Source organism: Equus asinus, chromosome 2 (genome assembly GCF_041296235.1).
Source record: "Equus asinus isolate D_3611 breed Donkey chromosome 2, EquAss-T2T_v2, whole genome shotgun sequence".
In the NCBI taxonomy this organism is placed as follows: domain Eukaryota; kingdom Metazoa; phylum Chordata; class Mammalia; order Perissodactyla; family Equidae; genus Equus; species Equus asinus.
In genome coordinates, this window is record NC_091791.1 from 114507829 (window position 1) to 114526360 (window position 18532).

The 18532-nt window shown below is 45.7% G+C and overlaps 1 protein-coding gene across 16 annotated transcripts in view; it reads right to left on the minus strand.

Moving 5' to 3' along the window:
* Positions 1 to 18532, minus strand: part of APBA2 (amyloid beta precursor protein binding family A member 2) — a 233040-nt gene that overhangs the window by 60149 nt on the left and 154359 nt on the right. For 14 of the 16 annotated variants that reach the window (XM_070496710.1, XM_070496728.1, XM_014845465.3 and 11 more), the window contains one exon: positions 1962 to 2967. In XM_070496710.1, coding sequence (XP_070352811.1) covers positions 1962 to 2927 — 966 coding nt within the window. In that variant the 5' untranslated portion in view covers positions 2928 to 2967. Of the gene's footprint in view, positions 1 to 1961; positions 2968 to 8518; positions 8633 to 18532 lie in introns of those variants that run through there. The other 2 variants (XM_070496702.1, XM_070496737.1) reach the window with 2 other exon arrangements.

An 18532-nucleotide genomic window follows, 5' to 3' on the forward strand; every position in this document is an offset into this window, starting at 1 on the left:
TGACTGTGCAGACAGCACCAGGAACAGAAAGGCCCAGGCGGGACTCATGGGCACCCTTTGCACCTGTGTGAGGCCAGGCTGTTGTTGGCTCCTCTTGTACGGCAGTCCCCAAGGGAGTTAGGAAGGCAGATTTTGACTGGAAGCAAGCCATCATCAAATTTCCCAGTGTACCTTGTTCTTCACACAGTCTTGCTTTCAACATGACTCCTATCACTAGTGGCTCTTTTTGGCCAAATTTCAGAGTTCCTCATCTGGAATGGGCCACTCAGGTCATTTTCATCAGTGGCCCTCCTAGGCCCTGAGCTGGGAACTGTCAGACTCTCCCCTTGATGGAAGGAGTTTGCAAATGAATGAGTGAATAATATCCAAAAAGCTATGCAATAAGTAACCAGCTTAAATGAGCTTTTCCACCCTCTTAGATAAGAGCACATGCTTCAAAGAGACACTATTTAGGGGGAGAGGTGACTCCTTCCATTCAATGCCACTTCTCTGAAGAACGGACCTCCTCCTGGGTCCTTAACAATGGCTCAGGATGTTCCCCACCTCCATCTGCCCTTTGAAACCACTGCCCATTCACTCAGTCCCATTCACTCATGCCCAGCCCCCCAACCCAAAGGTCTGCAGTTTTCACTCAAATTCGCATCTGGTTCAAGCGAAGCCCAAAAACAGCAAAACATCAGGTCTCGCCCAGGCCCTACGATGCTCTAACAATAACTTTCTCTTGACAAGAACTTTGTCAGGGAAGTTGTCTGATACAACAGATGCAGTATGCCACCTGCCCTGTGCAGCCCACATCAATCCCAGCAGCGGCGCCGGCGTCACTGTCAGGGGATGGGTCCAGCTCTGCCAAGACTGCAGAGGGATGATGGCGTTTTTGCCCAAAGCCCAGACCTTGGGCCCAGAGCTGCCTGCTCTTGAGGGGAGCTCCTCCAACATCCACTAGTGCAACAACCCAAAGCTCCCGGTGCATGCTGAATTGCCATAAACGACAGGGGCACCCTGAAAGGGAAATCAACTTCCACTTAATAAACTTCAAAAAGAACACAAGCCATCAAATGTCAGTTCTGGAAATCTAACTGAGTCAATATGACATTTCCCAAACGCAAGCTCATACTATATATATATTTTATATACATTTTAAACGCAGAACTCTTCTGAAAAAGAAATACTAATTAAGACTTTAAAAAAACACGAAAGCAGTTCATTCTCATTTGTCCACACAATTGGCCAAAGAGAAGTTTCTTTTCACAAGTCTCATAATCTCATCTTCTTGATAAACTCAGTGACATTTTTTTGAAAGGCAGCTTTTCAAATGTGTTTATTAGAATACATGCTTACTTTGCTATAGTTAAAAGAAAATATAGTTACGCTTAAATCCACTGGCCTTATTAGCATGAATTTCTTCTCCAAGGCTTTGTCAAACCTTCAAATAATTATTTTCAAAATGGTTATTTACACTTCATTGCCCATCATGGAAAGGCCCCCAGGGCTTTCAGAGAAGTGTCACCCAGACACAGTGGCGCCTGCGAATGCACTCAGGTCACTGCCCCTCTCCACTGGGCTTCCCCAACCACTGGCCACAGCAGCATGCACTGGCCAGCACCCCCGCACCCTTGCCAATGTCCTTCAGGCCTGAAGAAACCACCTGGGGGCAGGGGGCGACAGTCACACGGTCCAACCCCCCCATGAGCAGATCCAGAGTGAGCAGGCTAGGGACTCCAGCTCTTCTGAGTGTGTGGGGGGGCTCTTCTGGGAGCACTGCTTGCCACTCAGCTCTCAGCGAGACTTTGCTGGCGTTTACTAATACATCTCAGGGGTGAACTTGAGTGGCCAGAACATCCACACGTGCCACATAACTGAACAAATAAAGCAGTAAGCATGCATTCTGAACTGGGGGTTACACCAGAACATCATTTGTTCTCTGGGTCCCTCCACCCCCTTCCCTGGGGACAGAGCCCTACCTCCTCTTGGGGCCACTTTGGCCTCTCCTCTGGAGTCCTGGTCTTGGTCTTGAAACCTCTCTGGGGGTCTCCAGGGTGCTTTGTCTCAGAAGGGAGGTTTAGCGACTTGGGCCTTCCCTCATGTCTGCTGGGGCCATGGCTGGCCTCGCCAGGCAGGCAGGCCTCTGTGGAGTCCCCGGGCCCCGGCTCAGGCCCTCGCACCAGCCCGTGCTCAGGGCTGGCCTCGCCCGCACTGGTGATGCTGGTCATACTCAAACTCATCTTGATCTCAGCCACGATCTGGTCGATGTCCTCCTCCTGGTCCTCCAGGTCCCCATCCCCACGCCTCGGGCGATAGGGGGAAGTGCTGCCAGCGTTCCCATTGGCCTCTGTGGGGTAGTAATCCTGGTAGCCCTCTTCACTGGGACAGTAGTGAACACCTTCTTCCTGGTCCTGGGCCTCCAGGACAGAAGCCTCATCCTCCGGGATGGGGAGGTGGCTGTCCCGGTAGTCTGGGCTGCCTTCGTCCCCATGGCCATGTGGGTGTGGGCCTGCCGAGTCCGTCCACTCCTCCACCGCCTCCTGACACTCATCCGTCTCCAGGTGTCGCGTGCCATGAGCCAGGTACCCCTCCCCGTTGCAGTCCATGCCCTCCAGATAGCTGTCATCCTCGGGGCAGTAGCGGATGTAGTAGGTGATACCCTCCTCCTCCTCGGGGAGGCCCTCATCATAATCCTCCTCCTCAGAGGTGTTGTTCACATAATCGGAGCTGGAGTCCCCATCAGGACTGTGGTCATGGCACCCCTGCTCCGCAGGCAAGGGGCTCTCCGGCCGCAAGGTAGCCAGCTCCAGGCCCTTGGGCACATACTCCTCCAGGGGCAGCTCCACATCCTCACTCTCCGGCTCTTGGCCCTGGGGCACAGGTCCCGGCCTTGCCCTGTGGTCCAGCATGCTGCTCACAGTACTCTGACGCTTCCGGTTGGCCATGGCGGATGCTCACGCAGCCATTGTCACCAGGAGGCAGCCACTGTGGGGAGGAACAGTGGAAAGAACAGTCAGAACCCCACAGTCAACGCAAGAATCATGCCGCCACCGGCTGTCAGTGGTGAGACTCGCTGGAGCGTTTCACCACCATGTTTTTCCAGAGCAATGTTAACACACATCTATTCAAATAATGTGACATCCCCAACCCAGCCGACTCAATTGTCAGGAACAATGGGTGCCCGTGCCAAAGAGAAAGGAGGACACACGGGGTTAGAGGAAAAGGAGGCAGAGAGGAGATAGCAACAGTTCACCAGGACGCCTGCTTCTTTCCTGGAAACTCATAGGCTCATTCATGACTTCTTGAAAATGCTCACTCAGTTTAGGTAGCCCAGGGGAGCAAGACAAATAGTCAGAAGACCAGGTTATTTGCTCTCAAAAAGAAAAAGAGAAGCTTTTATTCAGAAGACATGATGAAGACCAGTGAGGAGATACACTACATCACCCAGATCTATTCCACTGCTCCTCAGAAACGATCCCAAGGCCCCCTCCCCTAGGAGCTTGTCCCACCCTCCCAAGTGCACAGAAGCCTCTCCCTCCTTCTCACTCCAAACCAATCAGCACTCACTGAGTGACCGAATTTTCCAGAAACTGTCTAGGTGGAACACCATACAGAGAAGCTGAACATGAGCCCCAGCCTCACAGGCACGATGAGGCGAGGGCTCAGGACGGGGCACACCAGAGGGAGGACAGCACTGCCTGGCCATGGAGAGAAGAGGCACACACAGGAGGGGGCAAAGGATGCTGCTGCCGCTTGTGGGCTATGGGTCATGGACCCAGGGGGCACGGCAAAGATCCTGTGGGTCAAACCGGGGACGTCCCACACCCCACTGCCCAGGACTCTGCATTTTATACCACAAACCATGCAGAGTCACTGGGCAATTTTCAGTAGGCACAGGACACACAGGAAATCTCTTTTAGCTCCATCTCTCCGGGCCCAGCATGGAGGAGATCCTGGGGGACACATGCCGGGAGGAGGGGGGACCAGTGAACTGTTCTAGTCCCCCAGAGGAAAGCAAGGACCTAAACCCAGGAAAAGGGCATATAGGGCATTCAGAGTTTGATTAATGTTCTATTCCTTAAGGCAAGTGGTTACCCAAATGTTTGGTTTATTCTTTAAATTATACTTCTACATGACACATGCCTTTTTTCTGGTTTGTACCATAGTTAATTTATTTTAAGACTTATTCCAGTAGTACAGTTAAGATTTGAGAGCCTGTATACTTAAAAATGGTTCAAATGGTAAATTTTATGTTATGTATATTTTGCCACAATTAAAACAAGAAGAAAAGAAATAAGAGCTTAAACTAAAACAGTGGAAATGAGGGAGAGGCAACTCAGTGCGTATCTAGGCAGCAGAAGGGATGGCATCTGGAGTCAGATGGGAACAGAGAATGGAGACAGTCCCTGCGCAGGCTCTCAGCTTGCCTTGCTGTACGTTCTCTTTCTTCCACTTTGTGTCCCCAGGAAAGTCACATACTAAAGACGTTTTGCATTTTGTATCCCCCAGAGCACCCAGCACAGCATTTTGCTTGTAGTGGTGTCCCAAACACATCTTGCTTATTGAGTTTACCAGATGGCCACGGTCACAGCATTATGAATATTCCCAAAAGAATGAAGGAGATAATTATTTCATCCAGTCCAGACACTCAGAATGTGAGCACAATTACTGACTGAGCCACATGCTTTCAACATGTGAATTCCCTCCAAGGAAGTTTCCTCTCGCAAGGGGCTCATGAATGGCCATGTTTTGGTAGCAATGCTAGATGCTGAAGGGTTCATAATGCTTCCCCAGAGCGGCCCAAACACTAGAAAGACGTCTCACCCCAGGAATATCATCACTGAGATGAACCCTGTAGGGTCTGAACATCCTCACAGTCACCCCATCCCCAAAGCCTGAAACTGACAGGACAAATCCAGAGATTCGTTCTCAGGTAGAGAGCAGGTATTCAGTGCTCACTAAAATATAGGTGACCAGAGGATCATCAAGAGCACTGAGCTCCCTCACAGCCATTCATCATTTTTTTTTCTTTTTTTTTTTAATTAATGTTATGATAGATTACAACCTTGTGAGATTTCAGTTGTACATTTTTGTTAGTCATGTTGTGGGTATACCACTTCCCCCTTTGTGCCCTCCCCCCACCCCCCCTTTTCCCTGGTAACCACCGATCAGATCTCCTTGTCAATATACTAACTTCCACCTATGAGTGGAGTCATATAGAGTTCGTCTTTCTCTGACTGGCTTATTTCGCTTAACGTAATACCCTCGAGGTCCATCCACGTTGCTGTGAATGGGCCAATTTTGTCTTTTTTTATGGCTGAGTAGTATTCCATTGTGTATATATACCATATCTTCTTTATCCAATCATCAGTTTCTGGGCATGTAGGTTGGTTCCACATCTTGGCTATTGTAAATAATGCTGCGATGAACATAGGGGTGCAAGGGACTCTTCGGATTTCTGATTTCAGGTTCTTAGGATAGATACCCAGTAATGGGATGACAGCCATTCATCATTTTACAACAGATTTCTTACATTCATAGAATACCCAACCACAAGGGACATGCCACATGTTGCAGGAGTGATAGAAGGAAGTTGGCAACCACACTCTTTTGGAGACAATTTCTAAGTAACAGCATTTCCCAAAGTGGTCCCTCAAAAGCATATATTAAATGCAAGGGCTAATGTGTGACCAGATTCCTACACCTGAGAGCTAGGATGGTAGAAGGCAAATGGGCCTGGCAGTACTTACACATGAGCACATAGCTCCCATTCCTTGGGGAGTGGCACCATCTATACAGCATCTCTGTATCTCCCTGGGGCCTGACACTGGGCCATGGACATGCAGGTACTCACATCCTTGTCAAAGAACAAACCCAGGTATACAGTACCTCTTACTATCTTAACTTGAAATTCTGTGTCATTTGGGAGATAAAATCTGTACATAAACATATGCATGTCCACACCTATATAAAACACTCTCTAGGCTAATATAAGACTCAAGGACTAAAGCATACACCAAGATACATTAACATGGAACTGTTCTGATCCGTTCTGATTAATAAGTAACCCAAGTGATCTATAATTTAAGGCTATCCCAGGCAAAATCTCAGTGGAATATTGGGGAAACTGACCCAGTAATCCTTAAGATCATTTGGAAGAATAAACACATGAAAATGGAAGAATAAACATGAACATAGCTGGGAAGATCTAAAAATGAGAATAATGAGGGAGAATTTGCCTTACCAAGTATCTAAATATACTTTAAAGCCATAGTAATAAAAATAGCGTGGTACTGTCACTGGACATGGTATAGACTAGAAAGTTTTCACCATTGAATACAATGCTGGTTGTTGGCTTTTCTAGAGTTTGACAGAGCAGGCCTTCTGATCTGGTTCCATTTCCCATGGATACAAATGGAAAGGGACCCACGGTGGCTGCCTAGGAAGGCAGCTGCATCTTTTAAGGGTCTTCAGAATTACATTTAACCTACAGGGGCACTTTTGGTATAAGAGAAAGAGCCCTCCTATTAAAGATGAAGACAGAAGGTCCTGGCTTAAATTCAGACCTCCATTTACTGTTAGGCCCTGGGCAAGATATTTAATGGAGGGACGGCCTTCCCCACTTGGGAAACTGGAAATGATAGCACCTGCCTGCAGGGCTTGAAGTAGGTTAAAGAGGAGAGTAACCCATGCAGGCCTCAACTCCATGAATGTTTGTATTCTCTACTACATACAGGGAGTTGAGGAAGGTTTTAAATGAAATATGAAGGGAGAAAATGCCTTATTAGGTGTATGTCTTAGATGGGGAACAGGAACTCTGCCAATACAAGTGGATGGGAGTGACTACTGTCAGGTGACAGTGACCTTGGCTATGGACATAATGTGCATCTCCGCAGTGGGATATGAGTGCATCCAGCCTGGGACTGCAGAAAGTGGGGAGGTCTTGGGGAAAGCCACGAGTTGCTCCCTCTATGTAGTGGTTCACTCACTTTGGAGGGCACAAGACCCACCTGGGGAGTGTGCAAGTTCATGGGCCCAGGATTTCGAGTAGTTGGGCCAAAAGCCTTGCCTAGAGCTGCAGGTGGTTCTGATGTCAGAGGCCCTAGGACTGCACTTGAAATTGTGCCCTAAATAGATGCTGGAGGGACTCTGGGGACTTCCCAGTGCCTACAGAACAGATTCAACTTCCTTGCCAAGAAATATAAGACCCTTCCCTAGATGCCCAGGCCCACCATGTTCCATGCCTTCTCCCCCTATCCCTGGAGGCAGGGAGTGAGCTCTCTGCCGTTTTCCAAGATCCAGGTCCTGGGTCACCTCTACTCCCTGCCAACAGGACAAGGGTCAGTGGTCTGGGCACACAAGGGCTATTCAGAGAACAACAGACACTTCCCAGACCAGACGGTACAATGAGGTCAAAGGGGAGGTGAGAAGGAAAGGTGGGCAAAGACATAGGTGGAATGGAGTGGCTCTTTAAAAGAAACAGTTCTCCTGAGTTTCTAAAATCCCATTTAGTTCAATCAAGGTGCATTTGAAAGTGCAAGGCACTAACACATTGTCTTTGCATCAAACGAGTTTGCAGCCTGATGATAAAAGATTCCAGTTACACCACCTCAGTTTACAAGCAGCTTTTTCAGAAAGCCCTTCAGTGCCTGAGGGGAGGGGCTCACACAGCCCCAGGCCCCACCTTCCTGGGCTGCAAGGCTCTGCCAGCTCACAGGCAACATCTCGTAGAAGATCTGCAATTACTTCAGTGCACCCTCCTCCTGAGACTACAACTGTTATGTGGGACAGCTGCCCTGTGGGAGGGTGTGAGAGCTTCACTCCCTGCCTTGGGAGGGAGCTGGACTCAGGAATAATCTGGCGCATCATTTGTTACACTGATGGGGGCAGATCTTTTGTACTCAGGAGGCGACTGCTTCAGAGGGCACATTACTTCCATTACAGTCCATTTTGCTGTGTATTTTAATAGACAATACAGAGAAGAACGGACACCCCACTCATAGCTGTTCCACCCACACAAAACCACTGTTAATTCTGTGGTATACTTCTTTCCATTCTCTTTTCTACACATCTCCTTCACATGGCTGAGACCTCACTATAAACACAGCACCGTGTTTTAAGCAGTAGAAACTCTCCATAGTATCACTTTAATGACTACATAATATTTCCTGGCCCAACAGACATAATCCAGCTCTTCCCCTTTGGAACACATGGATTGTGTCCTATTTTTGTATAATAAATAGTCTTGATGTTTCCCTAAGGATACGCTCTAGGCCTTTTTCCCCTTCCAGGGCTTTTATCCAGAACCCTATAAAATGTTCTTTCAACCCAAGGTCCACTTCCCCAGATAAGCCCCAGGAGGAGTGTGACCAGCAGAGAGTTAACCATCCGCACAGCAAGGGCCAGGGGGCTTTGCATGCAAGCCTTCGAGCAAACATACGGAGGTCCTCTGCTTCTGATTAATCATATTAAAGATAAAGCCTTCACAACATACCATCTGGAAAGCAATTCAGACGTACACGAGAAGCACAATTACCTGACAGGTGTCCAAGAAAATGAGGCCCTGCGTCCAGACTCAATTAATTCTAGAACAGCACATACATCAGTAGAAAATGCAGCCCCTGACTCGGTGCTCACCACTCTCCCCTGAAACATCCTAATGAGATACGGGAAATAAAGGCTTATTGTCTCCAGTAAAGAGCTCCAGTTGTCCTTATTCTAAACCACATTTTTCTTCTATATGAAAAAACAGCATTAGCCGGCTCTTAGAAGAGCTGGTATTATAGCAGACCAAGATGAAAAATAGCGCTTCAACAGCCACAATGCAGGCTGGGTGAAAATGTTACCATGCAAATGAGATATGGACTCAGCCAAACTGTTGCTGCCCCCAATCTTGTTCCTTGGTGTGGTCTCACATGTCGGAAAGATCATAGTCTTTTGTTCCTTTCAAAGATAATTTGGTTGCTTTGACTATACACAATTTGGGTTTAAACAATCCTGGAGTACACCTGTCTAACCAGCTCAATCATTCGAGACAAGAGTCACTGAATAAGTATCTTGCTACAAGATCACAGACAACCAGAAGTACTGAAGGGAGGTTAATAAACTAATCTTCCAAAAACCAGGCTGATGTCCAACATCACCACGTGAGATCCTGCAACCTAGCTTAGGGTCACAGAGGGATGTGCTTCTCTTTAAAAAATGGCAGTAAAAAGAGCAAAAATGTTGAGCACACACCAAACCTTCAATAACAGGATCCTAGTTAAGCCAATATTAGCACATTCACAAGATAATTATGCAGCAATTAAAATATTTACAGAGTTTATCACATAAAATGTATTATAATTTATTCACAACCAAATAAACATAGACTAAACTGTGAAGAAATACACTAAAAATCAGCAAGGGTTGCCTTTGAGTGACAGACAGTTTTACTTCCCTTCTTCTTCATTTCTGAGTATGGTACTTCTACAGACAAATACAGTCGGCCCTCCATATCCCTGGGTTCTGCATCTGGGGATTCAATCAATCGCATAATCCAAGGTTGGCTGAATCCACAGACGTGGAACCCACGGATACGGAGGGCCGACTAAAGGACTTGAGCATCCGCCAGTTCGGGTTATCTTTGGGGGGGTCCTGGACCCAATCCCCTGCAGATACTGAGGGACATCTGTAGTACATAAAAAGACAAGTGCCATGGAATATAAGCCCTCTGCAGGTGACATTATGCAGAAGAACGATGCAGATCTCAGCATCCCTTGAAAGAGGGCTAGGATGGGAGCAGGGGCTGATTTGTTCCCTCTGGGCTCTCAATACACCAGGATAACTGCCCCACCATATCCTCATCTCAGAATGAGCAAAAGGAATGATCTGGCCTTTAAATACAATTTTAAAATGCTGTCAACCCTTCAACAACAGCAAGTCTCCAGGAGATGGTATTTTCAACACCCCGCAACGTAATCCACACCTGCCTCAGCGTTCGTGCTGTAATGGATGGCAACATGGCAGCCTTGGGTACTTCGGGGCGGGCAATCTTCTGCTCTTATTAGTCACCCCTAGCAGTAGGAAGTTAATTCTCTCCCACAAGAACTGCTGAAAATACTGGTGGCTTACCTAAATCAGCCCCTGTTCCTACTTGCCTTTAGGGGCAAAACAAGGGTCCAGATAAGAAGGCAATTAAACACAAAACGTTACCAGCACTGACCTTTTCTCACTGTGCTTGAGAAAGCGGCGCAACTTCACTTGCCAAGGCCTTGTGCTGGAGGGACATTGCTAAACACAGCCTTTACCAGATCCATCCTCAGAGACAAGAAATCGGTCACCCTCAGAGGACAGCCACAAGACTAGGGAAAAAATGGATCCCTTTCTGCTGGCTGTTCTGCTATTTTCACATTTTTATAGTCACTTCTAAGTACATGCATCACTGTGAAGATTTAAAATAACTATATCCATGTTATGGGCTGAACTGTGTGTCCCCTCAAATTTATAGGTTGAAGTCCTAACCCCTAGTACCTCAGAATGTGACCTTGTTTGGAAATACGGTTGTTGCAGATGTAATTAGTTAAGATAAGGTCATTAGGGTGGGCCCTAATCTAATATGCCTTTCCATAAAAATTTTAGAATCATCTTGTCAATATCTATTTTTAAAAATCCTGCTGGGAATTTGATTGGGAGAACATTGAATCTACAGATCACTTTGGGGAGAATTAACTATATTGAATCTTCCAATGCACAAATATGATATATATTGTTTTCGGCATACAGAACTTGCACACGTTTTGTTCGAATTATATATATTTCTTTTTTTGGTGCATTGTAAATGTTACTTTTTTTCTTACAATTGCTTTATTGATATAGCATAGAAATATAACTGATTATTGTATAGTGACCTTGCTAAATTCATTTATTAGTTCTAGGAGTTTTTTTTTAGAGGCCACGGTATTTTGCAAACAATGATGTAGTTGGCAAATAAGAATTGGCTTTCTTTATTCCTTTGCAATCTATATGTCTTTTATTGCTTTCCTTTGCCTTACCACACTGGCTAGGACATCCTGTACGATGCTGAATATGAATGATAAGAGCCACAAGACCTGGCCTTGTTCCTGATCTCAGGTGGAAAACATTCAGTCCTTCACCACCAGTATGATGTCAGCTGTAAATTTTTTGTAGACCTCCTCTTTCAGGTTAAGATCTTTCTATTCCTGAGTGCTAAGACATTCTACTTTTTAAATCATGAATGGATAATGAATTTTGTCAAACGCTTTTTCCATCCCTTTTGAGATGCTTGTGTGTTTTTTTTTTCTTTACCGTTAACATAGTAGAATGCATTGACTAATTTTTGAATTTTGAAGCAGCCCTGCATTCCTGGGATAACCCTACTCAGTGATAATGTCCTTAGATTATTGCTGGATTCACTTTGCTACTATATTGTTGAGGAATTTTTACCTCTATGTTCATAAGGGATATTGGTCTGTAATTTTCTTGTTGTAATATCTTTATCTGCTTCTCATATGAGAGTAATGCTGGTCTCATTAAGTGAGTTTGGAAGTATTCTCACCTCTTCTATTTTCTGAAAAAGACTGTGAAGAATTGCTACTATTTCCCTCTTAAATGTTTGATAGAATTCAAACCAGTGAAAGGATCTGTACCTGGAATTTTCTATTTTGGAAGGTTTTTAACCACAGATTTGACATCTTTAATACATGTAGGAAAATTCAAGTTCTCTGTTTCTTTTTGAATGAGTTTTGGTAGTTATTTCTCTAAAGGAACTGGTCCGTTTCTTAAGATGAAAGCTTAGATTGATTTGAGACCTTTCTTCTTTTCTAATACAAGCCTTTAATGCCATACATTTTTCTCTAGGCACTGTTTGGGCTGCATCCCACACGTTTTAATACACAGGCCTACCTCAGAAATACTGCAGGTTCAGTTCCAGACCACCACGATAAAGGCAATATTGCAATAAAGCAAGTCACATGAATTTTTTGGTTTCCCAGTGCATATAAGTTATGTTTACACTATAGTCTAAGTGTACGATAATAGCATTAAGTCTAAAAAATGTACTTTCTTTAATTAAAAGATACTTTATTACAAAAAATGTGAACTATCATCTTAGCCTTCAATGAGTCATAGTCTTTTTGCTGGGCAGGGTCTTGTAAAAAACGCAGTTATCTGTGAAGCACAATAAGGCAAAGCACAATACAACAAGGTATGCCTGTATTACATTTTCATTTTCATTCAGTTAAAAAATATTTAATTTCCCTTGAGACTTCTTGGACTCATGGGTTATTCAGAAGTACGTTTAATTGCTAAATATTCGGAGATTTTTCCCAATATCTACAGCAATTTCTAGTTTAATCATATTATGGTCAAAGAATATAATTTGCAGGATTTTAAGTCTTTTAAATTTGTTAAGGTTTGTTTTATGGCCCAGAATATGGTCTGTCTTGGAGAAGTCTCCATGCGCACTTGAAAAACAAATGTGTATTTTGCTGTTGTGGGGTAGACTGTTCTGTAAATGCCCATTAGGACATGTCAGTTGGTAATATTGTTCAAGTTTTCCACATCTTTGTTGATTTTTGATCTACTTGTTCCATCAATTACTAAGAGGGTAGTGCTGAAGTCTCTAATTATGGATTTATCTATTCTTCTCTTTTCAGTTCTATCAGTAACTGCGTTGTGTATTTAGGAGCTCTGTTGTTAGGAGCATACAGATTTAGCATTTCTATGTATTCTCGGTGAACCAAACCTTTTACCAAGTGTAGTATCCCTCTTTATCCATGGTAATTTTCCTTGTTCTAAGGTATAATTTCTCTGGTGTTAAAATAACCACTCCAGCTTTCTTTAATGTTTGAATGGTATATCTTTTTGCATCCTTTTATTTTTAATCTCTCTGGGTCATTATATTCAAAGCCGGTTCCTTGTAGAAAGCATATAGTTAGGCCTTGTTTGTTAATTTAATCTGTTAATGTATATTTTTTAATGGTGGGGTTAGGCCACTTACATTTAATGTATTTGTGGATATGGGTGGATTTAGTCTACCTTTTTATTATTTTCCTGATGTGTCTTTTGTCTCTTGTCCTTCTGTTTCCCATTTCCTGCCTCCTTTGGCTGTTTGAACATTTATTTTAGTATTTCATTTAGCTATTGTCCTTTTGGTTATATTTCTTTATCTTTTTTTTGCTCTATGGATTATAGTATATATCTAACTTTTCATGGTCCGCTTTGAGTTAACATTTTTACGACTTCAAGTAAAATGTAGAAGCCTCACAACCACATGGGTCCCTTCATCCACACCATTTATAGCTGTCTTGTGTATTACATTTATGTACATTAACAAACAGCCCCCTAGTCAATGTCATAATGCTTGCTTGAAAGACTAATATGTATTTTGAAGAACTTAAGAGGTAAAAAATAGTCTATTGCATTTACTCAGATATTTTATCATTTCAGTTGCTCTTCTCTCATTCCTGAAGTCTGAAGTCCCTTTGGTAACATTTCCCTTCAGCCTGAGGAACTTTTTTAGCAATTCATTTAAAGCAGGTTGGCTGGCAACAAACCTTTTCAGTTTTCCTTCATCTAAAAGTGTCTTTATTTCACCTTCATTCCTGAAGGATTTATTTACTGAATACAGAATTCTGGGTTGATAGTGAGTTTTTAGTTTGGGTTTGGTTTTGGTTTTTATAGTGTTAAGGACGTTTCACTGTCTCTGGCATGCACAGTTCTGATGAGAGATCCACAGTCATTGGAATCATTGTTCCTCTATATACAATGTGTCATTTTTAATTTGGCTGCTTTCAAGACTCTTCCTTCACCTCCAGTTTTCAGCAGCTTGATTATGACATATTTAGGTATGACTTTCTTTTGGTTTATCCTGTTGAGGTTTTGAGCTTCTTAAATACATAAATCTATGTTTTTCATGAAAATGGGATGTTGGCATTATTTCATCAAATATTTTTTGTGAAACAAGCTCTCTCTCCTGTCATTCAGGGATTCCAGTGACACAAATGTTAGAGCCTATGACATTGTTCTAAAAGTCCTCAAGGCATTGCTCATTTCTTACAGTGGTTCTTCTCTCCATTATTCAGCATAATTTCCATTGGTCTACTTAACGTTCATTGATTCTTTCCTGTGTCATGGTCATTTTGCTTTTGAGCTCATCCAGTGAAATTTTTATTTTGGATATTATATTTTTCAGTTCTAAAATTTCTATTTTATTCTTTTTTATAGTTTATATTTCTCTTCTGATAATTTCTATCTTTCCACTCATTTCAAAAGTGTCCACCTTTACCTGCCTTACCTTCTTTAGGGGGCAGTTCTAATGCCAATTCAGCTTCAGAAGCCTTTGTTACGCTGTCTGGGTTTGCCCCTCCCATGAGCCATTCAGGGATTGGCCTGGGACCTGGGCCATGATACATATTGTGGTTTAGTCCCAAAGCCTTTGCTATGGTTCTTTGGGTGTATCTGATGCCTATAGTTGGTTCAGACACAGAAATTGGGATCCCCTTTTCCAGCTCTCTCCCCTCCAAGGTTTCTTCCACACTCTCCTGTTCCCAGAGGCCCCTTTTCCTGGTTCCTCTGACTATAAAGTTTGGGTCTCTCAGAGTTTTAACCAACTATACTGTTTCATAGTTTTGTGAAACTGGGGACCCTGCCAGAGGGAAAGCAGCAAAAGAAAGAAAAAGAGACAGGAAAAAAGAGGGTTTCTCTCCACAGTCTTTATATAATAATAGGTTCCTCTCTCCAGAAGGCTGGATTTTCTCTCAGGATTTTAGGTGCGTGCCCCACTGCTGTCACTTCGGGTCTGGCCATGGGGCAGGGTAGCAGAGAACAAAGGTCGAAAACAAAACAAAACAGGGATTCCTCCCACTCTTCAGCACGCAGGGTCCCTTTTCCTCAACCTTTGGCCAGAAAGACAGGTTTCTCACAGAGTTTCGCAGTCCCTGCCCACTGTGCCATCTCCCAAATCAACTGGCACCCAGGTCAAAGGAGGGGGAAAAAACCAGCAACAAGAAACTTAACACCAATGTCCGGGGCATTCAAGCTTTGCCCTCCCTCCTAACCATGTTCCTTTTTATTCTGTCCAGAGGTTTTAGTTCTGATCAGTGAGAGAGATGATCTATAGTAGGATGACTCCATCTTGGCCAGCACCATATGTCCTCCATGGATCTGTTTATAGACTCTGAAAGGTACATTAAGTAAAAACCTACTTATTTTTATTCCGTTCAATTCATCAAACACATACCCCTGGCGATCAACGCGTGGCTCAGCCTGCCCCCATCAGCACTCTCAGCAGCAGAAGCAGCCCTGCCACAGGCAACTTGGCAACTTCCACCAGGCCCGGATCCTCAACCCTACAGCATGTTAGAGTCGACGGGGCAGCTGTCAAAGACCACCAATCCTGGGCCTCATCCCAGCCCCAGGAGGTCAGAATTTCTAGGTGGGACCCTGACATCAGTATTTGGAACTCCCCCACTGACTCTGATATACAGCCAAGGCTGAGAACCCCACTGAACTGGATGTAATGAAGGTATGGTCTATGGCCCTTCAGAGTAGGCCCTAGAAACCCTCAGGTTCACAGTCCCCAGACAGGAAGCTCTGGGCCAGGAGAATAAGGAGGAAGTAAGAGGGAATGGGAACTTCATGTTGCTGAAGGGTTGGCCACACAGCCTCTCCTCCACCACCTGCCCCGTAGGTATCTGAGGTTTTGCCACGTGCAGTAAGATGCCACCTTCTCTAATAATACATAAAACCTCTAGGGCCCTCCTGAGTCTGGTCTCTCATAGCAAGCTTCCCCTGGGGCCACAGGGAAGCCATGCTGCCCCTATGCACCGGCACTAACACACACAAATGGCCTCCCTTCCCTTTACACCCTGACATGCGGCTGAAATACAGCTATATGCTCAAAGGACATTTAAGGCAGAGGACCCCCACCTCCACCCCTGCCTTGATCAGTAAGAGTACAGTCATCTCCAGGTCCTTCTAGGAAATGCATGCAGAGAGGAAAGGGGCCAAGAAGGAAGTGAGCATAGGTCCCTGAAGCCCCTATTCCAGATGGGGGACCTGGCTTCCTTCCCCACACTGAACATAACACTTCAGCACCGTCCTAGGGCTCCAATCACAGGATTGCCATGTTCGACTGTCAAATTTCCAAAGCACATCTTTGCTGATTGTATAAAGAGGACCTAAAATCAACCCCTATCATGGAAAGATGGAGAGTCTTATCCAAAGCTAACCATCTGATGATGACCTATGGTTTAGATTCTTGCACCTCTGTGCTCCTCCACCGCCAGCCTGTTAGTTCTCAAGCATCCCTCTGAGGCTTAGGCCACATGGGGCTGGAAGGGAGTTTCCCAGGGGTGCTAAGGAGGGAGGACCCAGAGAGACGCTCTGTGAGAAGCCATAGCTCATCAACACCAAATGAAGAGGGGGATCCTAGAGTTCATAAAGTGGGGGCAGAGATTGTTGTCAAAGCACCAAGCCAGTGATCACAGCACCATCAGCCCTGGCCAGAGGGCAGAGTCCCGGCAGCTCGCCCAGAGACAGCAGCTGGAGCGTGGACCCAGCCCAGGATGTAGAGGCCAGGACCCACAGGGAAGGACAGCCCCTCTCACAAGGAGAGTCAAGGGTCCCACACACTCTAGCCCTGATTCTTCCGCAGTCTCGCCTAACTCCAGCAAGAAAGAACCAGGTCAGAGAGCTGCCCCTCCTGCCTGCCTCAGGCCCTCGCCCACAAGGATACCTGTAAACCCTCCCCTCCTGCAAGGCCCCCACCCTAGTCCCAACAAACTCCCTAGAGGCACCGGTCCACGGTGATGGCCAACCTGTGATCTCATTCAATCATTCATTCACATCATCTTTCCACCAACTCACCCCAGGCTGTCTGTCCAGCCCCCTGGAACACTCTTTATCTTTCTGCAGACGGTACCTACACACCACCTGGTTCATAAGCCAATGGAGGCAGAAGCTGGGGCTCCTGTCTAGGTGTTCCCAGCGCAGAATAAAAGGGGCTCAGTGACAGCTGCTGAGAGCGTGTAAATGAAACTCAAAAGGCTGAACGGAAACTCCCGGAATGGATCGATCGTAGGATACTCAATCACTGTCAAATGATTATCTTCTGAATAAAGGTCTCCCACAGGATTTCTTTAAATAGGCAGCTTCTCTTGGCTTATTTTAAATGATTTAACTTTATTTATGTATAATTTTTTACAAATGTCTCCACTATGGGAAGCAGGGAACTCCGGGGTATTTAGTAGGGGTGGGGGTGGGGTACAAAAGAGATGATGCAGGGTCACCTGCTGGGCCTGTGGCCACCCCTCCTCTGGAGGCACCTGTGGTCTCTGCAACCCCAACCCCCCACAGGTTCCCTAGCCCTGAGTGGGGAGGCCCTGAGTGGGGAGGCCCCTCATCTCTTGTTGGAGAACAGCCAGCTCCATTCCATACCCCAGTTTTTGGGGTCTGTTCACAGGACCCCAAATTTCTTCCGAGTTGCTCCCCACCACCTCTCGGGTCAGCTGGGTTGTTCCCCCTCCGGGCTCATGTCTGCAGGATGATTCAGATCCTCCCTACAGGAGACTGGGCTGCCTTGTCTCCTAAGTACCATTTTCTTCCCCTAGAAAAGTTTGGTAAGGCGATAAGCTGTGAGTACTTTCAAATTAGGTCCTGACTGTGGTCTTTCAAGACAAAAACAAAAAAACAATATCCAGGCTATGTGCAGGGCAGTCATGAGGCTGAGGAAAGCAGGAATGTGTAGCTGGCGGGTGACTGGAAATCTGGAGTGGGGGCCCCATACCGAGTCTCAGGAGTGAGGAACAGTGCAGCTGCTGGCAATGACCCAGCCCTTCTCCAAACTCCCAGGGCCCCTTGCCTGCCCCAGAGGGTGCAGACAGGACCAGTGTCTGGTCACCAGCAGCCGTTGGCCTTCACTTCCAACTGGTGACAGAGACCCCTAGGTTGAGGGGGCTCCAGGGTCCTGCTCAGCGCCCTTGGTTGTCCACATTCAGTGCCAAGGCCCTGGTCTTTCCGTCCCCTCATGCCATCTCTGGCCTGCTGCGCATCCCAACAGCTCCTTTACACCATGGTCCTCAGACTTTAGGGCATCGGGGTCACTTGGAGGGCTTGTTAAAACTCAGAGTGCTGGGCCCACCCCAGAGCTTCTGATTCAGGAGCTCTAGGGTGGGGCTGAGAATGCATTTCTAATGGTACCTAGGGAGGCTGATGCTGCTGGTCCAGGACCCAATGTGGAGCACCACAGTTGAGGAGACACCAGAACCCCTGCCCACCCTCCAGCAGCCACAACTTTGGAATCAATAACAAAAATCCCATGATTAATTCCCAGAAAAACAGATTAGTAGGTCCCAGATCTGAGAGAGACTAAAATGCAATCATCACAGGACGCCCCTGAGGCCTCCTAAGATGCTCCCCATTTCTACCGGTCTGACTGAACATAGAAGAGCAAACAGGATTTCAAGGCCACACTCATTCATTTAACTGGCCTAGGCAGAGGGCTGAGTTCACAGGAACCCTGCCTAAGACAACAGTGGATTCACCCTTT